This window comes from Coregonus lavaretus (assembly GCF_964263955.1).
Source record: "Coregonus lavaretus genome assembly, chromosome: 1".
Classification (NCBI taxonomy): Eukaryota; Metazoa; Chordata; class Actinopteri; order Salmoniformes; family Salmonidae; genus Coregonus; species Coregonus lavaretus.
Genome location: NC_139988.1, coordinates 70,294,295 through 70,316,563, shown reverse-complemented (window position 1 = coordinate 70,316,563; position 22,269 = coordinate 70,294,295). Strand labels below are relative to the sequence as shown.

At 45.5% G+C, this 22,269-nt stretch overlaps 1 protein-coding gene across 1 annotated transcript in view; it reads right to left on the bottom strand.

The window, feature by feature from the left end:
• Positions 1 to 22,269, bottom strand: part of arhgap23b (Rho GTPase activating protein 23b) — an 80,331-nt gene that overhangs the window by 21,465 nt on the left and 36,597 nt on the right. Inside the window, exons 2-7 of the mRNA XM_084163373.1 lie at positions 4,431 to 4,622; positions 2,945 to 2,975; positions 2,661 to 2,832; positions 2,485 to 2,545; positions 1,011 to 1,962; positions 118 to 735 (exon numbers count right to left, since the gene is read on the bottom strand). Of these exons, the coding sequence (XP_084019499.1) occupies positions 118 to 735; positions 1,011 to 1,962; positions 2,485 to 2,545; positions 2,661 to 2,832; positions 2,945 to 2,975; positions 4,431 to 4,622 (2,026 nt within the window). The remainder of the gene's footprint in view (positions 1 to 117; positions 736 to 1,010; positions 1,963 to 2,484; positions 2,546 to 2,660; positions 2,833 to 2,944; positions 2,976 to 4,430; positions 4,623 to 22,269) is intronic.

Below are 22,269 nucleotides of genomic sequence, written 5' to 3'. Positions count from 1 at the left end.
GGAATTGGAATTTAACCCTGGTATAAATGTATAAAGCCCCCCCCCCCACTATTCATAAAGAAAAGGGAAGGGAGGAAGGCGGAAGTTGGAGGGTAGGGTGGGGTACTAACTACTAACCTATAAAGGGAATAGAGGCCAGGGAGTCGGGTGTGCTGTGGTGGGGTTGCAGGCTACCGTTGGGCCTCTGTAGACTGTCCCCCATTCTGGGACCACCACAGACGGGCGAGGGTGTCCCTGCAGTGGGGGTGCTGGGGGAGGGCAGCAGCCCGACGGGGGGCTCGGCCGAATCCACGGGGAGGGCGTAGTGGGGGTGAAGGAGGGCGTGCATGGGGATCCGACGCCCCGTAGGGGGCTTCTGCCTCAGCACCACCTCCTGGCCCAGAGGGAGTGGGGACAACGTCTCCTCCCCCAGCCTCACTCTCTCATCCTCTGACGAAGAAGGGATGATGGCCGGGGTGGAGGAAGGACGAGGAACTACCATCCCCCCTCCTATCCCGCCTCCCTCGCAGTCCGAGGGGCTAGTTTTGGCACTGGGTACCCAGTTGAGGTGGGGTCCAATGTAGGTGGGTTCTCTGAAGGAGTGGGCCTGTTGGAGGAGGTGGCTGGCCTTGCGGCAGAAGGAGGGGCTGTAACTCTTGTAGCCCACCAGCTCCTCTTCCTCCAACCTCCTGCTCTGGGTCTGGGGCTCAGCCACCTGCTGCTGCTGGGTCTGCCGACCAATGGAGGGGGCTGTGGCTGTGGGGAAAAGGTAGACATAATATAGGCTAAGTACAGCAGGAGAGGTACTGGCTGAATTCCAATTCCTTACCCTCCTCCTAAAAGCGTGCACTTGCTTAAACCCCCTCATGGATTTTAAAGCATGTTAGTGGTGTATGTAGTATGTTAAATCCACGAGGGGAGTGAGTAAGTGTACACTTTAGGGAGATGGGGGAGATTATTCAGCAAAGGGCTGTCTGTCTTCCTGCCTATTTATCTATCCATCTAAATATCTCTATGCGTGTGGAGTTTACCCAGTGTGGCTGCGGTTGTGGGTGTAACCGTGTGGTGGTTTCCCAAGTCCTTGTCCTGCTCCTTGGCACCCTGCGACGGCCAGGCGGGGGCTCTCTCGTGGTACGGCGACACCAGCGCAGCCGCTTGGGCTAGCGTCTCCTGCGAGCGCCCGTAGCTACGTTCGTACGACGCGTACGCCGCCAGCAGGCTTTCCGAGCACGAACGGCTCCCTGGCCCAGACACTCCCAGCCAATAGGAATCGTGGGAGGCGGCTGCTGCCTGGTGGTGGAGTAGCAGAGTTTCTTGGGAAACGCCGCGGTCTCTGTGAGCCATGGAGGACATAGAGGTAGACCCAGGACCTCCAGCGCCACCAGGCCCCAGCGCTAAGCCCAACCCCAGCTCGGCTAACCGATCCTGGGATATGCTCCGGTGTCGAGGGGACATGCGCTCGGCCGCCTCTGCCTGGCTGTAGTACCAGTCCGACAGCGCCTGGTGGCACATGGCGTCGCTGTGGGCACGCGTAGCTGGTAAACTTCCCTTCCGGGCAGGCATGTGGGGCAGGGTCGCAGAGGCAATGGCGGCGTTGTGGTTGGCAAAGTGGAAGTCCAGTGCGCTGACGGCCGACGACGAGCGCCCGCGGTTCTGCCCCAAAGATGGCTGCCAATCTCCCTCTTGTCCTGCAGAGGAGCCAAAATGGCCGCCGCCATCCTCCTCGTTTTCTCCCGGACCCCTGGGCCTGCCGGAGGTCTGAGTTACGTTAGCCGCGGCAGAGCGGTTGTCCAAGGGGGAGGCTAGGCTAACAGGGCTGGGGCGGCAGTGCCAGTTGTCCAGGGGGCTTTGGTGGTTGGGTGGCAGAGGAGCTGTGGAAGCGGGCTTGGCACGGGGGTAGCAGAGGGGGGGAGGGTCGGGGATATGCTGCGCCCCTCCCGTGTATGGCTCATTTCCTCTCAGGTAGGCATCCTGAGAGTACGCCTGTGGGGGAGGGAAGAGGAGAGAGAGAGCATGAGAGATAAAAAGATGACAGGATAGAAAGAAGGAGAGAGAGGGAGGGATAGAGAAGAGTAGAAAGCAGGTGCGAAGTAGTATTTCACACAAAATTAACACATTCCGTTTGCTATTCTAACATGTTCCATGGCAAGTGACATGATTTGATAACCTGTTTCCAATACATTTGAAATGTATTCAGGAACAAAAAATCCACTCCAAACTAGCTTGTCAGGTGTTTGTGAAAGCAAAGGCGGGTGGAATGCATTTTTTACATATTACAATGAAAACGTGTTATTGTGTAATTATTGTATATCCGGTAGGGATAGTTCAGCACTGGAATTATATGAAATGTTTGTGAGTGTCTATACATTACTACTAACTCAATACTCTTCACCAAGCCAAATTGCTTTGTGATTGTGAGGTGTATTTTTATTGGCCTATGATTATAAATAATTTGATGTGTGGGAAGGAGGAGAGGAGGGAAAGAAGAAGAAATCTCATACTCACACTTACCAACTGCAACACATCCTCATCTTTTGGCATGATGCAGAGCTCCAGAACATTCTCGCTGAAAGAGGGATATAGGAGAGATAGTAAACTAATGGGACATTGTGTAATGTTATGTAATAAGTATTATATAATGTGTCATATCGCGTGTGTAGGTGCCTGCGTGAGTGTCTCACCTGTTTTGGATCAATGCGATCACCTGAGAGTAGGTCTTCCCCAATACACTCTCCCCATTCACCTTTACCAGTCTGTCCCCTGTACACAGGCCAGCTTGGTGGGCAGGGCTTTTCTCCCTCACACTCTTTACAAAGATGGTGTCCATGGGCTCCAGACGACCCCTTTGACAACCTGGGACACACAAACATGGCATATATTCATACTTTTTTTTTTAAACACAGATTCATAAACTTGTAAACATCCACACCAAAGGAATGTATGATGACACATGAAAAACCCTCACCTTTTCCATTGCCGTTTCCATTCTCCTCATCCTGCAGAGAAAGGAGAGGAAGACAAGTGAGAAACCTAGAAAACTAGTGAACAGAGACCAACCAGACCAGTTGTTTTGTGGCTCTACCACAAGGAGATGCCATCTCCCCCAGGCAGTCAGAGAGATTAGCTGTTGTGTGGCTACAAATGCATTAACACACACCTTCTAAATGTGCCTCACCATAGTAACACACAGAAATTGATTGACAGTGACAAAAACACTCATGAGCCAGCATATGCTCACATAGTTTAACTCAATTTATCACACACACATGCACACATACACACACACAGATGCAAACACACATGCACAGTTCATCTCTCTCTGATACACACACACACACAAACACAAACACACACACAAACACAAACACATAATAACCCACCCCCTACTCCAACCACCCACCCACCCTCACAAACACACAGGCCCCAGCTGACTGGGCAGTTTGGGTCTAGCCGGCTGGCTGGCTGACTTACTGGCCATGGGCTTTTCAGGCTTCGCTGACAGAGCTCATTCCAGTCAGACAGACAATGACCTGGGCTTTACAGCCACAGAATAGAGACCTAGATACCCTGGAGTAGGAACCAGTGATACTACCACCTTTCTCCTCTTCTTCCCTTTATCATCCTCTACTCCTCTTCTATTTACCTTCTCATCTCCTCTTCTATTTACCTTCTCATCTCCTGTTCTATTTACATTCTCATCTCCTGTTCTATTTACATTCTCATCTCCTCTTCTATTTACCTTCTCATCTCCTCTTCTATTTACCTTCTCATCTCCTCTTCTATTTACCTTCTCATCTCCTCTTCTATTTACCTTCTCATCTCCTCTTCTATTTACCTTCTCATCTCCTCTTCTATTTACCTTCTCATCTCCTCTTCTATTTACCTTCTCATCTCCTCTTCTATTTACCTTCTCATCTCCTCTTCTATTTACCTTCTCATCTCCTCTTCTATTTACCTTCTCATCTCCTCTTCTATTTACCTTCTCATCTCCTGTTCTGCTTGCACTCTACTCTCCTCTCTTGCCCTCCTCTCATCTTCTGTTTAACATATTCCCTCCTCTTCTCTCTTCTCCTCCTCACGTCTCCTCCTCTCCTCTTTTACCCCCTCTGCCTCTTCTATTATACTCTCTCATCTCTCATCTCTTCTCTGTTCCTCTCTTCTCTCCTCTCCCTGTAGGTCAGTGGTCCCCAACCCTGGTCCTGGGGAGCTACAGGATGTGTGGGCTTTTCTTCCACTGGTTGGTGACCATTGGTCAGGACACCCCCATAAGTTGAAAACTGTTATAGTAACACACACACACACACCTGTAATTCTGTGACTTCACGACCCCTCTTAATTTGGTCATGAGACACAATTAACCTCTACACTACTGGAGATTAGCAGATCAGCGCTCGCTTGGTAGTGAAATCTGAATGTAGCATTCCATCGTGGGGGCTATGAACCATTGTTACCTTGAGGTTGTTGTGGAGGGAGGACTCTGGCGGGTACACAATGAAGTGGCGTAGCGTGAAGCCGAAGCCCTGGGAGTTCTTCTGCAGGAGCACCGTACAAGGGCCCTGCCACGCCACGCCCTCAACCTCGCCCGACGACAGCGACCGAGTGTTCTCATTGGATGACAGGACGCCATCTCTCCGCCCTTTAGCCTATGAGGGACACAGGTAAGGAAGATGTTAGAAAAGGGTTAAAACTCAATATTAGCTATTCAATTAATTAGTATCACTTTGAAATGTATCAGTGATTTCAATATGTGAGCAAAATGTCAGAGTAAGTTAGGTAAAGTGAGCTGAGGGTGAAGTGTGAACTGTGATCTCAGTGAGTCCAAACATTTCCTCCATGTCAGTGAGAAATGCATCGCTTTAGTGTGAAACATTAGAGAAGTTTCTTTTGGCGATAAGAGTTAGCTATATACTACACAAACAGGTTTGGAACCAGGCTAGGAACACTAACTCCACCCAGAATTCCGGAATTCCACCAATGCCTGAAATATGGAAGAAACTTCCCTTTCTCTCTCTCAGGAATAATATCTATTTTAACGACCCACCTCTCCCATAATCACCTGCCACACAATGGAGGGATAAAAATACAAGTTGAAGTGGGTATTTATATCTAACACTTATGGAACAACAGGACTTTATCACGACACACACACACACACACACACACACGTACGTTAGGCACGCATGACCATGCACGCGCGTGCGCAAACACACATACACACACCTGAAGAATAATAACACTCACGCCCCTTTTATGTGTTTGGAGTCTTTGTGGCTGTAACACTTTGGGGATACACTGGTGGTCCATATACAGTGCATTTGGAAAGTATTCAGCCCCTTGACTTTTTCCACATTTTGTTACGTTACAGCCTTATTCAAAAATGGTTTTTCTCCCCTCATCAATCTACACACAATACCCCATAATCACAAAGCAAAAACTGGTTTTTAGACATTCTTGCAAATGTATTACAAATAAAAAAAACGGAAATATCTCATTTACATAAGTATTCAGACCCTTTACTCAGTACTTTGTTGAAATACCTTTGGCAGCGATTACAGCCTTGAGTCTTCTTGGGTATGACGCTACAAGCTTGGCACCCCTGTATTTGGGGAATTTCTCCCATTCTTCTCTGCAAATCCTCTCAAGCTCTGTCAGGTTGAACGGGGAGTGTCGCTGCACAGCTATTTTCCAGGTCTCTCCAGAGATGTTCGATCGGGTTCATGTCCAGGCTCTGGCTGGGCCACTCAAGGACATTCAGAGACTTGTCCCGAAGCCACTCCTGCGTTGTCTTGGCTGTGTGTTTAGTGTCGTTGTCCGTTTGGAAGGTGAACCTTCACCCCAGTCTGAGGTCCTGAGCGCTCTGTAGCAGGTTTTCATCAAGGATCTCTTTGTACTTTACTCCGTTCATCTTTCCCTCGATCCTGACTAGTCTCCCAGTCTCTGCCAATGAAAAACATCCCCACAGCATGATAATGCCACCACCATGCTTCATCGTAGGGATGGTGCCAGGTTTCCTCCAGACATGACGATTGGCATTCAGGCCAAAGAGTTCAATCTTGGTTTCATCAGACCAGAGAATCTTGTTTCTCATGGTCTGAGAGTCTTTAGGTGCCTTTTGGCAAACTCCAAACAGGATTTCATGTGCCTTTTACTGAGGAGTGGCTTCCGTCTGGCCACTCTACCATAAAGGCCTGATTGGTGGAGTCCTGCAGAGATGGTTGTCCTTCTGGAATGTCAGGTTCTTGGTCACCTCCCTGACTAAGGCCCTTCTCCCCCGAATGCTTAGTTTGGCAGGGTGGCCAGCTCTAGGAAGAGTCTTGGTGGTTCCAAACTTCTTCCATTTAAGAATGATGGAGGCCACTGTGTTCTTGGGGACCTTCAATGCTGCAGAAATGTGTTGGTACCCTTCCCTAGATCTGTGCCTCGACACAATCCTGTCTCGGAGCTCAACGGACAATTCCTTCGACCTCATGGCTTGGTTTTTGCTCTGACATGCACTGTCAACTGTGGGACCTGATATAGACAGATGTGTGCCTTTCCAAATAATCTCCAATCAATTGAATTAACCACAGGACTCCAATCAAGTTGTAGAAACATCTCAAGGATAATCAATGGAAACAGGATGCATCTGAGCTTAATTTCGAGTCTCATAGTAAAGGGTCTGAATACTTATGTAAATAAGGTATTTCTGTTTTTAAAAACCTGTTTTTGCTTTGTCATTATGGGGTATTGTGTGTAGATTGATGAGGAAATGTTTTTATTTAATCCATTTTAGAATAAGGCTGTAACGTAACAAAATGTGGAAAAAGTCAAGGGGTCTGAATACTTTCCAAATGTACTGTATGCAGCATCCAGGACTTCCAAGTCCAACAGCAACATATTCTATTGAAAACGGTTTTAAAATTTAGATATGTAGAAACTGAGATTGGCAGGGGGATACCTACCTTCACCCCGCTTAGACCTAAGTAATATTTGGAAAAACCTAGCTCAGGCACCATACAGCAGACTTAGCGTTTTAGTGTCTAGCTAGCGTCTTTATCTTATCACGCGACCTCTCCTGATAACCTTCGGCCCTCTTCCTTCTTCATCCCACCCTGCCCTTGACTTCCTATACTCCCTCCTGTCTCCTTTCTCCACTCCCCCGCCTCCCCCCTCCCCCATGAACTCACAAGGACAGGCAACACTGCACCGCACCGCAACAACAGGAAGTGGAGAGCCTTGAACAGGAAGTGAGGCATGGTGCCTGAGCTAACTGGCCCATTTGGGGATTCAGGGAATCCTTTGCCTCTAAGAATAGAGTGGCTAGGGAGGGGACTATGTGTGTGTGTGTGTGTGTGTGTTTGTGTGTGTGTGTGTGTCTGCGTGTATTTGTGTGAGTATGTGTGTGGGTGGCAGGGAGGGGGACTCTCTTTCTGATGGGGGCTCCATTTCCATTGCAACACCCCTCTCTTCATACCCCAGCCCAACATTGTGACTAGCATTCAAGCATCTGGAATGCCCGGATCCACATTGACAAGTTGAATTATTCTGTTGACTTCCTATCTGTAATAGTCCTTTATGAAATGCTATGTGTTGTTTTGTAAGGAAGTGGAAATATGCTGTAGTAGTATAGGACTGTGAAGGAAAGTTAAGACAAAGACTGGATGCTTGGTAGGATAGAAATCACATTCTCAGTAAGGAGTCTTAGAATTGACTCATAATACTAATATTAAGGAACATTCCTTCTGGATCTATGTAGAGTACACACACATGCAATTTTGACTTCGCAGCTGGCCCATCTAGCGGAAATCGACTCATCCCAAAGAACGTCAACCTGCTACATACTGTGGTTTTAATGTATGTCAGAATCCCTCACAGTTCACATGCAAGTGCATGTAAGCACACACACTGGGGTGTGAGATGCTAGCACAACATTTACATTTACATTTTAGTCATTTAGCAGACGCTCTTATCCAGAGCGACTTACAGTTAGTGAATACATTTTTTTTTTTATACTGGCCCCGTGGGAATCGAACCCACAACCCTGGCGTTGCAAACGCCATGCTCTATCAACTGAGCTACATCCCTGCCGGCCATTCCCTCCCCTACCCTGGACGACGCTGGGCCAATTGTGCGCCGCCCATGAGTCTCCCGGTCGCGGCCGGCTGCGACAGAGCCTGGATTCGAACCAGGATCTCTAGTGGCACAGTTAGCATTGCTATGCAGTGCCTTAGACCACTGCGCCACTCACAACTTGCACAAGCATACACACACACTCTCATATACACTACCGGTCAAAAGTATTAGAACACCTACTCATTCAAGGGTTTTTCTTTATTTTTACTGTTTTCTACATTGTAGAATAATAGTGAAGACATCAAAACTATGAAATAACATATATGGAATCTTGTAGTAACCAAAAAAGTGTTAAACAAATCAAAATATATTTTATATTTGAGATTCTTCAAATAGCCACCCTTTGCCTTGATGACAGCTTTGCACACTCTTGGCATTCTCACAACCAGCTTCACCTGGAATGCTTTTCCAACAGTCTTGAAAGAGTTCCCACATATGCTGAGCACTTGTTGGCTGCTTTTCCTTGACTCTGTGGTCCAACTCATCCCAAACCATCTCAATTTGGTTGAGGTCGGGGGATTGCGGAGGCCAGGTCATCTGATGCAGCACCATCACTCTCCTTCTTGGTAAAATAGCCCTTACACAGCCTGGAGGTGTGTTGGATCATTGTCCTGTTGGAAAACAAATGATAGTCCCACTAAGCCCAAACCAGATGGGATGGCGTATCACTGCAGAATGCTGTGGTAGCCATGCTGGTTAAGTGTAACCCACACTGCGTCTCACAAAGACATAGCGGTTGGAACCAAAAATCTCAAATTTGGACTCCAGACCAAAGGACAAAAGGACAAATTGCCACCGGTCTAATGTCCATTGCTCGTGTTTCTTGGCCCAAGCAAGTCTCTTCTTTTTATTGGTGTCCTTCACTAGTGGTTTCAACCACGAAGGCCTGATTCACACAGTCTCCTCTGAACAGTTGATGTTGAGATGTGTCTGTTACTTGAACTCTGAAGCATTTATTTTGGCCGCAATTTCTGAGCCTGGTAACTCTAATGAAATTATCCTCTGCAGCAGAGGTAACTCTGGGTCTTCCATTCCTGTGGCGGTCCTCATGAGAGCCAGTTTCATCATAGCGCGTTTTTGCGACTGCACTTGAAGAAACGTTCAAAGTTCTTGAAATGTTCCGTATTGACTGACCTTCATGTCTTGAAGTAATGATGGACTGTCGTTTGTCTTTGCTTATTTGAGCTGTTCTTGCCATAATATGGGCTATCTTCTGTATAACCCCCTACCTTTTCACAACACAACTGATTGGCTCAAACGCATTAAGAAGGAAATAAATTCCACAAATTAACTTTTAAGAAGGCACACCTGTTAATTGAATTGCATTCCAGTTGACTAACTCATGAAGCTGGTTGAGAGAATGTCAAGAGTGTGCACAGCTGTCATCGAGGCAAAGGGTGGCAATCTTAAAAAACAAAAACAAAATATTTTATTGTAATTTTTTTTGGGGGGTAGAAGAATCTCAAATATAAAATATATTTAGATTTGTTTAACCTTTTTTTGGTTACTACATGATTCCATATGTGTTATTTCATATGTATGTGTCATTTCATAGTTTTGATGTCTTCACTATTATTCTACAATGTAGAAAATAGTAAAAATAAAGAAAAACCCTTGAATGAGTAGGTGTTCTAAAATGTTTGACCAGTAGTGTACATATACACTCCCTAATATATACCCGCCCACATGCACATACACGCACGCACACACACACACACCTGGGCATGAAAAGCCGCCAATGCCACAGTCTCCTTTACACACTGTCCTGAATTATCCCACCTCTATCAATAACTGAGACATAAGATTAGCTGCTTGTCAACGAAGTGTTACGTGATGTGTAACTATGACGTCACTTCCCCTATAGGCTGTGAACATCCTCGAGACGAGTGGAGGTCAAACACGGTTTGACTTCGTATGTCTGTCAAATTGTTTTACACACACACACGCACACACACATGAGCGAACCAGCAAATTAATGCATGTGCACACACACATCACACACACACACATTTCCTTTTAACATGTGTTAATGCCCCTGATTGTCGATTACTCAGGCAAGGGCTTTGATGATCACAGCATTTGCTAGATCTTTGATGCATACTTGAGAAGAGAACACCACATTCCAACCTACGCGCTCACATACACAGACACCTTGATGATGCATCACTCGAGCAGAACAGATGACACTCCAACCTACACCCTCATACACTCACATATACATACCACACACACACATGCACACACACCAATGTATAAATATGTACTGTGCTGGGCGACGAAAGCATTGCTCCGATCTCCTTCCCCTCCGTTAGTCAACATGCCCCCACAGCACTCCATTACATAAGACATACAGTAGGCAGGAGTGACACTGTGCCCCCCCCCCACACACAAACAAATACACACACAAGAAGACACACACACACAGACCTACTGAGCTGCAGAAGACAAAGTCCATATTAAATTATTAATGCTATCTTATATCATGGAAACTCAATGGAAACATTACAAGTAGAAAGATCACAGTGAGAAACCTCATTGTATGCGTAGGAGGCCGCATTTTCGTAATGGAGTTGATACTTAATTACACTGAGGGTCAGATTTACAGTACTGAGCATTAGGATTGGATTGGATGTGTTAATATTATACGAATTCATTCTATAAAACAACGTTTGTATATTCTATTGCACTCTCATTTACTCTCTAGCCTCTATCAAGCCTCTACATTATACATTACCCTTTCTAAAATAACACATGTCAATTCTGGATTGGTGTAAGTGCTTAATAAATCTAACGATAATCAGCAGATGGAGAGATGACGGATCCTCCAATGAATACAGCCTTTTGCAACAGGCCATTGTGGACTACCCACTAGTAAGGTGCTGAACTTCTTTCACAAATGAAAATGGCTGTCATCCTACAATTAAGCAATAAGGCACGAGGGGGTGTGGTATATGGCCAATATACCACGGCTAAGGTCTGTTCTTAGGCACAACGGAGTGCCTGGATACAGCCTTTAGCCGTGATATATTGGCCATATACCACAAACCCCAGAGGTGCCTTATTGCTATTATAAACTGGTTACCAACGTAATTAGAACATAATTTTTTTTTTTTTGTCATACCCGTGGTATACGGTCTGAACAGTCAATCAGCATTCAGGGCTCGAACCACCTTATTTATAATTATAATTAGAACATCTCTTGCTGTCTCTCTGAAATATAATTGTTTCTTTTGTCATATTGCATAACAGCCGGTCACAAAGACACATTTGTGTGGCAAATATTATTTGCCACAAATCCTTGAACATCAACCAGACAAACACCCAACAACCCGACACCCAAAGACACATCTTTGTCACAGCCTTTCTATGTTTCTATCTTTCTATGTTGAGTTGAACACGCCAGATTGGAGATTTCCCAGTGGAGTCTCTCTTTCTTACCCAGGACAAGCGAAGGCGCGGTAAGACCCTCCTGGGCACCCTTCGTCTGGGTCGCGGAGAGGCGCGGGGTGGGGTGGAGGGTCGGGGAGAGGCACGGGGTGGAGTGGTGGTGCTGGTGGTAGCATGTAGGGTAATGCTTCTTAACACCGCCAACCAGATACAGCGAGGTTCCGGGTCACTACAGTCCACCCCTACTGAGCACTGGAAACACCACTCCTGTCCTGAGGGAGCTGGTACCTCCACTCTCAACATCACACACACACACACCACACACACAAGAGTGTTTGCTACCGCCCCACACAGGACGGGACACGTACGACACCGCTGTTACCCCCGCAACCACCTGACGTTTTAACCTAGACACGCTACACACACTCTCGGCCGGACATGGTGGTCAAGTCAATGGTAACCAACGTAACCAAACCACTTAGTGTCAATCAATTTGAACGTCAAATCAAGACGTAAAAATTCAGAGTCAAAGAACAAATCTATAAAATCAACTAAATCTTCATATTGATGAATCAATCCAGCTCTAGGTGAGTAGATTTGTATTCCTCAAAGTGGGTTTGGGTTGAGGTTCGGTCTGTCACAAATGTTGTGCATCATGGTCCTGTTGGTCACTAGTTCAGTGAAGCAGCTTAGATGGCAGGCCTGAGATCAGTGGAGACAGTAAAGAGAAAGGGCCTTTGCAAGGCACAAGATAACGCGATCTTCATAAGAGTTGGTCCTAGATCAGTAATATTCTTGATCTGTGTAGAGCTATTGGTGTCCTCATTTCTATCCAGGATCTGATCCAGGATCATATTTCATCCTCTCCTCAAGATGAGTTGTCCCGTGTTTGCGTTCTACATGTGGCTAGACCAGTAGCTGGTTACCTCTTGTCCTTTCGCAGTATAGACAGATTCAGACTCACGCTGCCACACTTCCTTGTTCAATGACCGGAAATCGAGGTTCAGAAGTCCTCTTTACTGGTATAGAAGCCATTAGGGTGGCGTACAGGTGTGAAGACCAGTAGCTGGAGCTAGTCCTCTTCACTGGATCAGAATGAGTTTTAGTCTTCTTCACTGGATCAGAATGAGTTTTAGTCTTCTTCACTGGATCAGAATGAGTTTTAGTCTTCTTCACTGGATCAGAATGAGTTTTAGTCTTCTTCACTGGATCAGAATGAGTTTTAGTCTACTTCACTGGAACAGAATGAGTTTTAGTCCCACGTTTTCTATTGTAGCTGGTAACAGTAGCTCTTTTCTCTCATGCTGGGTATAGTGCAGTATTGGCAGTGGCTGGCTCTCTGTCTTTATTGCTGTCTAAAGTATATTCCTCTCCTCTTCTCTCTACCCAGGCTCTGCCTGCCTGCCTCACTCTCTGTGGCTCCCTGTAGGATCTCTTGTGCTCCACGCAACGCTAGTCCACTCTGTCAACCCCACTCACTCTCTCACTCTCTCTCTCTCGCTCTCTCCGCCTCTCTTTCACATTCCTCCCATCCCTCCACTGGCCAGTCCAGCAAGGCGGTTGAGCAGTGAGCAGCACACAGCATGTTCTCTCTGTGTGTGTTTCTCTCTCTCTCTATGTGTGTCTCCCTGTCTCCTCTTTTTATGCTCAGAACCTGGCCACCGCTGCTGACAGTAGAGTACACACTAACGTTAAAAAGGCTGTGTGTGTGTGTGTGTAGGACAATCCGGGAGTCCCAGCCTTTTAAAACAAAACTAGCAGCAGCAATGTATTGCAGTCTTTAATGCTGTTTGCTTTGACACCTGTGTGCCAGAGCATTGGAGAGAGAGAGAGAGAGCGAGAGAGAGAGAGAGAGAGAGAGAGAGAGAAAGAGAGAGAGAGAGAGAGAGAGAGAGAGAGAGAGAGAGAGAGAGAGAAGGAGAGAGAGAGAAAGAAGGAGAGAGAGAGAGAGAGAGAGAGAGCGAGCGAGCGAGCGAGAGAGAGAGAGAGAGAGAAAGAGAGAGAAATGAAAAGAGACAAAAAAAGATAGATTGACTAAGACAGACATGCAGACTCCCCTAGCTGGAAATGCCACCCATCGCTCCTCTCTTCTCTCCTCCCCTCTTTACAATCTCTTTGGAAAACTCAACCCGGAAAAATGGGAGCTCTGACTCAGTGGTAGGATAAAAAAGGAAAGGCATTGCCCTATCTGCTTCACTGTATCTCTCTCCCCTATGGCTAGCCTGCCTTTCTGAGTGCTGTGTGTTCTGTGTGTCAGTGTCTGTCCACACTCCATAGCATTGGACCTGGGGGCTACTGTTAGTAAGGGCAACTTCATGTGAATCATGAATCATAGGACGCAGAAGTCATTATGATGGAGCTAGGATTCATGGAATTGAAGGATGGGGGAGGAATGGGAAGTTGGCTATATCGAAATGGCTATTTAAGGCCTATCGGCCATGTAAGCGTGTCACCAAACATACAAACACATGCTTAGGTACACAAATTGATTTAGCTTAATACATTTTAGTTCTATCTATAGAGCAATTACTAGCCGATATGAAAAATGCCATGTGATTTAAAAAGCTGCAATTACTACATGCACACTCACTTTTCTTTTCCCTTTCTCCCTGGTGACATGATACCACAGGTTTGGCTGGAATAACCCCACACTGAGACAGCAGCCAATCAGAGTTGTCCATGGGAGGCAGCCAGCCAAATAGCCCATGAGGAGCAATCCATCCCCGCCTGAAAGGGGGCGGCCATCATTAATATGTCATTGATACTAGTACTATCAGCACAGGCTGCAAAGTAGTCCCCTCCTCTTCTAGTAATGGGGCAGCCCCTGCCATAGTGCAAAACTAAAATACAGAAACATAGCTCACAAAGGCTATTGGTTTAACAATGGTACAAAAAAGAGAGCAACATTGCATTTTTTGAATGTAAGATGGATCAAAGGTAACTCAATAATTAACTTTCAACCATGATAAAATAATTGGTAAAAAAGAGAATTTACTGTTTAAATTGGACAAGGACAGCAGCACCCATCTAATCTATCCCTCACATGCGTCCCAAATGGCAACCTATTTTTGACCGTCAAAATTAGTGCATTATAGGCCTATAGGGAAGATGGTGCCATTGATTGGGACATACACAATATCTCTCTCCAGCTCTCACTCTGCCTCTCATTGGATACTTCTATGTCTCTCCACCCACCCCCCCTCTCGCGCGCGCTCTCTCTCTCTCTCTCTCATGTCTCCTCTTTTTAGGCTCATTACCCTGCAGCTTTTTTTACCTTTCTCTCTCTCTCTCTCTCAGTCTTTCTATTCCATCTCCTCTTTCTCTCTCATTCTCTCCAGTCTCCAACCAACTTCAACCCTCCTCTTGACTTATATAACCAGAGGGAAGGAGTTACAGGGATGAAAGGAGCGACAAACAGAAAGAGTTGTGTAGACAGAGACAGAGTGTAGACAGAGAACACACACACATGCACGGATGGACGGACATCCTGTATCCTGTACATACGACTAATAAAACTTGAAACACACACACACACACGCAAACACACAATGTAGACATGATTATCAGCTATTTTTGTTTAAAGCCACTAGTGGGCAGCACTAGCTTGCAAAGGATCACGCTGACTTGATAATGTTCTCAATTTAACAGATAGGCCTAACTGCAACGTACACCATCGATTATTGAAACCGAGAGGATGTCTAAAATAGGCAGCCTATTTGTTCACACACATCGAGGAGACAACAGAGATATTATCAGATAGTATTGATAACCCCTGTTTGCTAAAATGGGCTAATATCAATAGTATTCATTAAGGGATTATTCTTTGAGTATGAATGAGAACAAAAAGGAGGTGCACACACACATACACACACACACAAATCAACCCTCAATTGCAGGAAAAGCCTCCTAATTGACCTATTTTTGTCAACTGTGAAACTGTTCCAAGCTAAAAAAAAAAAAAAAAAGAATACAGCTACGTATTTCCATGCTTTGTGGTTTTTCTCTCTGTTCTCTTTTTTTCCTTCCACATGGCCGCAGCTGTTGTCAGTATGGAACTAGTCCCAAACCAGGACACGTAACCATGGCAACTGCCCCTCCCCTTTAATGGCATAACTGGATACTTTAAGGACATAACTAGCCCCACAGCACTGACTCGACCACACACACACGCGCGTTCACAAACACACATGAACACACACACACAAACTTAGAAACAAACACATTCACTCACACACGCACACAAACCCATTGACTTTGAGTATGGGAAATTCAGTGGTGATTTTAGCATGTAAATGGTGGGGCAAACTCAACCAATTTTTTTAGATGCATGCCAGCAAAGCCACTACACAACACTGAAAAATACATTAATTGCACTATAACGGTGAAAAATGGTGCCCAGAAACTGTTAGGGCATACATAAAGCTGTCCTGACAGCGGAGCTTTCCTTTCAGCACCATGGAGTGAATCCTTACCGCCGCTACACCTGGCTATCAGCGGAGCCTCATCTGGCAGCGAAACAGTTAATTCAGCCTCATTTACTGCCTTTTTAAAAACCATAGCTGATATGGCTGACTTGCTTAAATAAATATGGTTTCTACTGACTCCTTGAGGATTTGTGGAACTCGATAAGAACCACATTCTCCTTCAATAACAATTAATGCCAACATGAGTTTTGACTTTTGAATCATACACAAACACCATTACATTTATGTTCAGTAAATTCATATTTGTTCTTATATCGTTAACACTTACACTACCAGTCAAAAGTTTGGACACAACTACTCATTTAAAGGTTTTTCTTCATTTTTACAATTTTTTACATTGTAGAATAATAGTGAAGACATCACAACTATGAAATAACATATATGGACTCATGTAGTAACCAAAAAAGTGTTAAACAAATCAAAATATATTTTATATCTGAGATTCTTCAAATAGCCACCCTTGGCCTTGATGACAGCTTTGCACACTCTTGGCATTCTCTCAACCAGCTTCATGAAGTAGTCACCTGGAATGCATTTCAATTAACAGGTGTGCCTTCTTAAAAGTTAATTTGTGGAATTTCTTTCCTTCTTAATGCGTTTGTTCCAATCAGTTGTGTTGTGACAAGGTAGGGGGTTATACAGAATGTAGTCCTATATAGTAAGAACAGCTCAAATAAGCAAAGAGAAATGACAATCCATCATTACTTTAAAACATTATGGTCAGTCAATACCGAAAATGTCAAGAACTTTGAAAGTTTCTTCAAGTGCAGTCTTCAAGTGCAGTCGCAAAAACCATCAAGCACTAGGATGAAACTGGCTCTCATGAGGACCGCCACAGGAATAGAAGACCCAGAGTTACCTCTGCTGTAGAGGATGTTCATTAGAGTTACCAGCTTCAGAAATTGCAGCCCAAATAAATGCTTCACAGAGTTCAAGTAACAGACACATCTCAACATCAACTGTTCAGAGGGGACTGTGTGAATCAGGCCTTCATGGTCAAATTGCTGCAAAGAAACCACTACTAAAGGACACCAATAAGAAGAAGAGACCTGCTTGGGCCAAGAAACACGAGCAATTGACATTAGACCGGTGGAAATTTGTCCTTTGGTCTGGAGTCTAAATTGGAGAATTTTGGTTCAAACCGCCTTGTCTTTGGGAGACGCGGTGTGGGTGAACAGATGATCTCCGCATGTGTAGTTCCCACCGTAAAGCATGGAGGAGGAGGTGTTATGGTGTGGGGGTGCTTTGCTGGTGACACTGTCTGTGATTTATTTAGAATTCAAGGCACATTTAACCAGCATGGCTGCCACAGCATTATGCAGCGATACGCCATCCCATCTGGTTTGGGCTTAGTGGGACCATCATTTGTTTTTCAACAGGACAATGACCCAACACACCTCCAGGCTGTGTAAGGGCTATTTTACCAAGAAGGAGAGTGATGGAGTGCTGCATCAGATGACCTGGCCTCCACAATCCCCCGACCTCAAACTAATTGAGATGGTTTGGGATGAGTCGGACCGCAGAGTGAAGGAAAAGCAGCCAACAAGTGCTCAGCGTATGTGGGAACTCTTTCAAGGTTGTTGGAAAAGCATTCCAGGTGAAGCTGGTTGACAGAATGCCAAGAGTGTGCAAAGCTGTCATCAAGGCAAAGGGTGACTATTTGAAGAATCTTAAATATAAAATATATTTTGGTTACTACATGATTCCATATGTGTTATTTCATAGTTTTGATATCTTCACTATTATTCTACAATGTAAAAAATAGTAAAAATAAAGAAAAACCCTTGAATGAGTAGGTGTGTCCAAACTTTTGACTGGTAGTCAAACTTTTGACTGCTCAAAAAAATAAAGGGAACACTAAAATAACACATCCTAGATCTGAATGAATGAAATAATCTTATTAAATACTCTTTTCTTTATATAGTTGAATGTGCTGACAACAAAATCACACAAAAATTATCAATGGAAATCAAATTTATCAACCCATGGACGTCTGGATTTGGAGCCAGCATAAAAATTAAAGTGGAAAACCACACTACAGGCTGATCCAACTTTGATGTAATGCCCTTAAAACAAGTCAAAATGAGGCTCAGTAGTGTGTGTGGCCTCCACGTGCCTGTATGACCTCCCTACAACGCTTGATGAGGTGGCGGATGGTCTCCTGAGGGATCTCCTCCCAGACCTGGACTAAAGCATCCGCCAACTCCTGGACAGTCTGTGGTGCAACGTGGCGTTGGTGGATGGAGCGAGACATGATGTCCCAGATGTGCTCAATTGGATTCAGGTCTGGGGAACGGGCGGTCCATAGCATCAATGCCTTCCTCTTGCAGGAACTGCTGACACACTCCAGCCACATGAGGTCTAGCAATGTCTTGCATTAGGAGGAACCCAGGGCCAACCGCACCAGCATATGGTCTCACAAGGGGTCTGAGGATCTCATCTCGGTACCTAATGGCAGTCAGGCTACCTCTGGCGAGCACATGAAGGGCTGTGCGGCCCCCCAAAGAAATGCCACCCCACACCATGACTGACCCACCGCCAAACCGGTCATGCTGGAGGATGTTGCAGGCAGCAGAACGTTCTCCACGGCGTCTCCAGACTCTGTCACGTCTGTCACGTGCTCAGTGTGAACCTGCTTTCATCTGTGAAGAGCACAGGGCGCCAGTGGCGAATTTGACAATCTTGGTGTTCTCTGGCAAATGCCAAACGTCCTGCACAGTGTTGGGCTGTAAGCACAACCCCCACCTGTGGACGTCGGGCCCTCATACCACCCTCATGGAGTCTGTTTCTGACCATTTGAGCAGACACATGCACATTTGTGGCCTGCTGGAGGTCATTTTGCAGGGCTCTGACAGTGCTCCTCCTGCTCCTCCTTGCACAAAGGCGGAGGTAGCAGTCCTGCTGCTGGGTTGTTGCCCTCCTACGGCCTCCTCCACGTCTCCTGATGTACTGGCCTGTCTCCTGGTAGCGCCTCCATGCTCTGGACACTACGCTGACAGACACAGCAAACCTTCTTGCCACAGCTCGATGGAGTGCTGGATGAGCTGCACTACCTGAGCCACTTGTGTGGGTTGTAGACTCCGTCTCATGCTACCACTAGAGTGAAAGCACCGCCAGCATTCAAAAGTGACCAAAACATCAGCCAGGAAGCATAGGAACTGAGAAGTGGTCTGTGGTCACCACCTGCAAAACCAGTCCTTTATTGGGGGTGTCTTGCTAATTGCCTATAATTTCCACCTGTTGTCTATTCCATTTGCACAACAGCATGTGAAATGTATTGTCAATCAGTGTTGCTTCCTAAGTGGGCAGTTTGATTTCACAGAAGTGTGATTGACTTGGAGTTACATTGTGTTGTTTAAGTGTTCCCTTTATTTTTTTGAGCAGTGTATATATATATTTTAGCTAAACAGATGGGGCTCAAAACAGGAGGGGCCCACCTTCCCTGAAGGACAGGTCGCCACTGGGGGAATGCCATGGCACTTGTTGCTCAGACCTGCTGCCAACAAGTCAGCAATAAAGATAGTTTCACAGTTCTACTGTGCTTTATGTTTTATGTCGTCTATTCATCTATTCCTTTCTGAAGATACAGTAACTGGCGCCTACGCCTTGTAAATCTGGCCCTTAGCCCCTCTTGAAAACAGGCTGCCATTTGAGCTCCCATGACTGTACCACTGATTCCTCCCACATAGGTAGAAATCCCCTCCTCCTCTGCCGCCTCTGTGTCCAGGACCACACAACTACCCAAACGATTACTACCCAGAGTGGAGAATGGTTTACCTACAGCACTCTCTTGTGAGAGCAAGACTGGGGGTGATTGACTGTGTCTGAATTGGACAAGGCAGCTATGTAATGGAGTTCAGTTCCACTCTCACGGTAGGCTCTTACTCATTTTGAATGTGACAGATAGAAATTAATGGAATGTATCAATTCTACATGACTGAGACTGAGTGATGCACAAGACATGAGTGATGTCTGTTCTACAACCAATTTGAACATTCTGTAACATTTCAGCACTCTTGAATGAGCCCTATCATGAACCCTAGAAACAGACTGACCCCCAGTATCCCCACGCAGGCTAGACCTGTACGTGTTCAACAGTTCCCAACCAAACTGTCCCCATCATGGCCACACTAACAAAGCACAGTGTTAACGGCAAATCAGGACCTTTCATCACAAGCCCAAACAAAGATGCCCTATTGTAGTCAATCCAGCTGTTCTGAGATCAGCATGTCAAGCAGGTTCACAGTGGACACCATGTCTCCAGCTTGGGCGTGATTCACCACAGACCCCCCTTTACAAAGCCCACAGCAGCGGCCTGACCAACTGACCAAGGCATCTGTACCAGCCATTGTTCCCCATAGACACTGGGCCTTGTGTGGTAGCCAGTAGGGAAAAGGCACTTGGTTTGGGGATACATAGCATTGCATTGCATTTCAAAGGACTTACAGTAGGAAGGAAACAACAGGGAAGAACACCATCTTCAAATCAGGGTTGTGTTCATTAGGCACCAAACGGAAGACAGCAGACTCAAACAGGGAAATCCAATTATATTTGTCACATGCGCCGAATACAAAGGGTGTAGATGAGCCCTTCCCAACGATGTAGAGTAAAAAATATATACCGTACACTTTTTAAAATTGTAACATAAGGAATAATATGACGAAAAAAATACACAAAAATTGAGCTATATACAGGGAGTCCCAGTACCAGATCAATATGCAGGGGTGCGAGGTGCTTGAGGTAGATACAGTATGTACATGAAGGCAGGGTAAAGTGACTAGGCATCAGGATAAATAATGATAAGAGTAAAATAAAGAACAGAGTAGGAGCAGCATATGATGAGTGTAAAAGTGTATGTATGTGTGTTTGTGTTGTGTCGGTATGCGTGCGTGTGTATGTGTGGGGGTTTTGTGTAAGGGTGTCAGTGTAATGTGTGTGTGAGTGTGTATATACAGTACTGTGAGCTCCAAAAGTATTGGGACAGTGACATATTTTTTGTTTTTTTGGCTCTGTACTCCAGCACTTTGGATTTGAAATGATACAATGACTACGAGTTTAAAGTGACTGTCAGCTTTAATTTGAGGGTATTGTCATCCATATCGGGTAAACCGTTTAGAAATCACAGCACTTTTTGTACATAGTCCCCCCATTTTAGGAGAGCAAAAGTATTGGAACAAATTCACTTATAAATAATGTGTATTAAAGTAGTAAAAGTTAAGTATTTGATCCCATATTCATAGCACGCAATGACTACATCAAGCTTGTGACTCTACAAATTTGTTGGATGCATTTTCTGTTTGTTTTGGTTGTGTTTCAGATTATTTTGTACCCAATAGAAATTAAATTGTAAATAATGTATTGTGTCATTTTGGAGTACTTTTGGTCCCCTAAAATGAGGGGACTATGTACAAAAAGTGCTATAATTTCTAAACGGCTCACCCGATATGGATGAAAATACCCTCAAATTAAAGCTGGCAGTCTGCACTTTAACCTCATAGTCATTGTATCATTTCAAATCCAAAGTGCTGGAGTACACTACTCACTGTAGTGTGTATACTGTATATAGTGGGCATAGATAGGGTCAATGCAGATAGTCCGGGTAAACATGAATTAACTATTTAGCAGTCTTATGGCTATTTAGCAGTCTTATGGCTTGGGGGTAGAAGATATGTTGGAGTCTGTTGGTTCGAGAGCCGATGCTCCGGTACCGTTTGACGGACGGTATCAGAGCGAACAGTCTATGGCTTGGGTGGCTGGAGTCTTTGGCAATTTTTCGGGCCTTCCTCTGACACTGCCTGATGTAGACGTCCTGGATGGCAGGGAACCCGGACCCACCCTCTGTAGCGCTTTGCGATCAAGGGTGGTGAATTTGCCATACCAAGTGATGATGCAGCCAGTCAAGATGCTCTCGGTGGTGCAGCTGTCAAACTTTTTGATGATCCGAGGGACCATGACAAATCTTTTTTGCCTCCTGGTGGGGGAAGAGGCGCTGTCGTACCCTCTTCACGACTGTGCGGGTGTGTGTGGACCATGTTAAGTCCTTAGTGATGTGGACACCAAGGAACCCGCTCCACTACAACCCCGTCGATGTGGATGTGGATGGGGGCATGCTCTCCCCTCTTTCTCCTGTAGTCCACGATCAGCTCCTTGGGAGGGACTACCTGAACTTTTGAAACAGGTTGCAAAAACCTTTTGAAACAGTTTCTGTTGCGCGCCCTAATAAACACGACCCAGTCATGTAGATGCATGTTCTTGAAAGGTATCGTACGTTCATTGAGGATTATAGGGACAGCACAGCTTCAAAGTG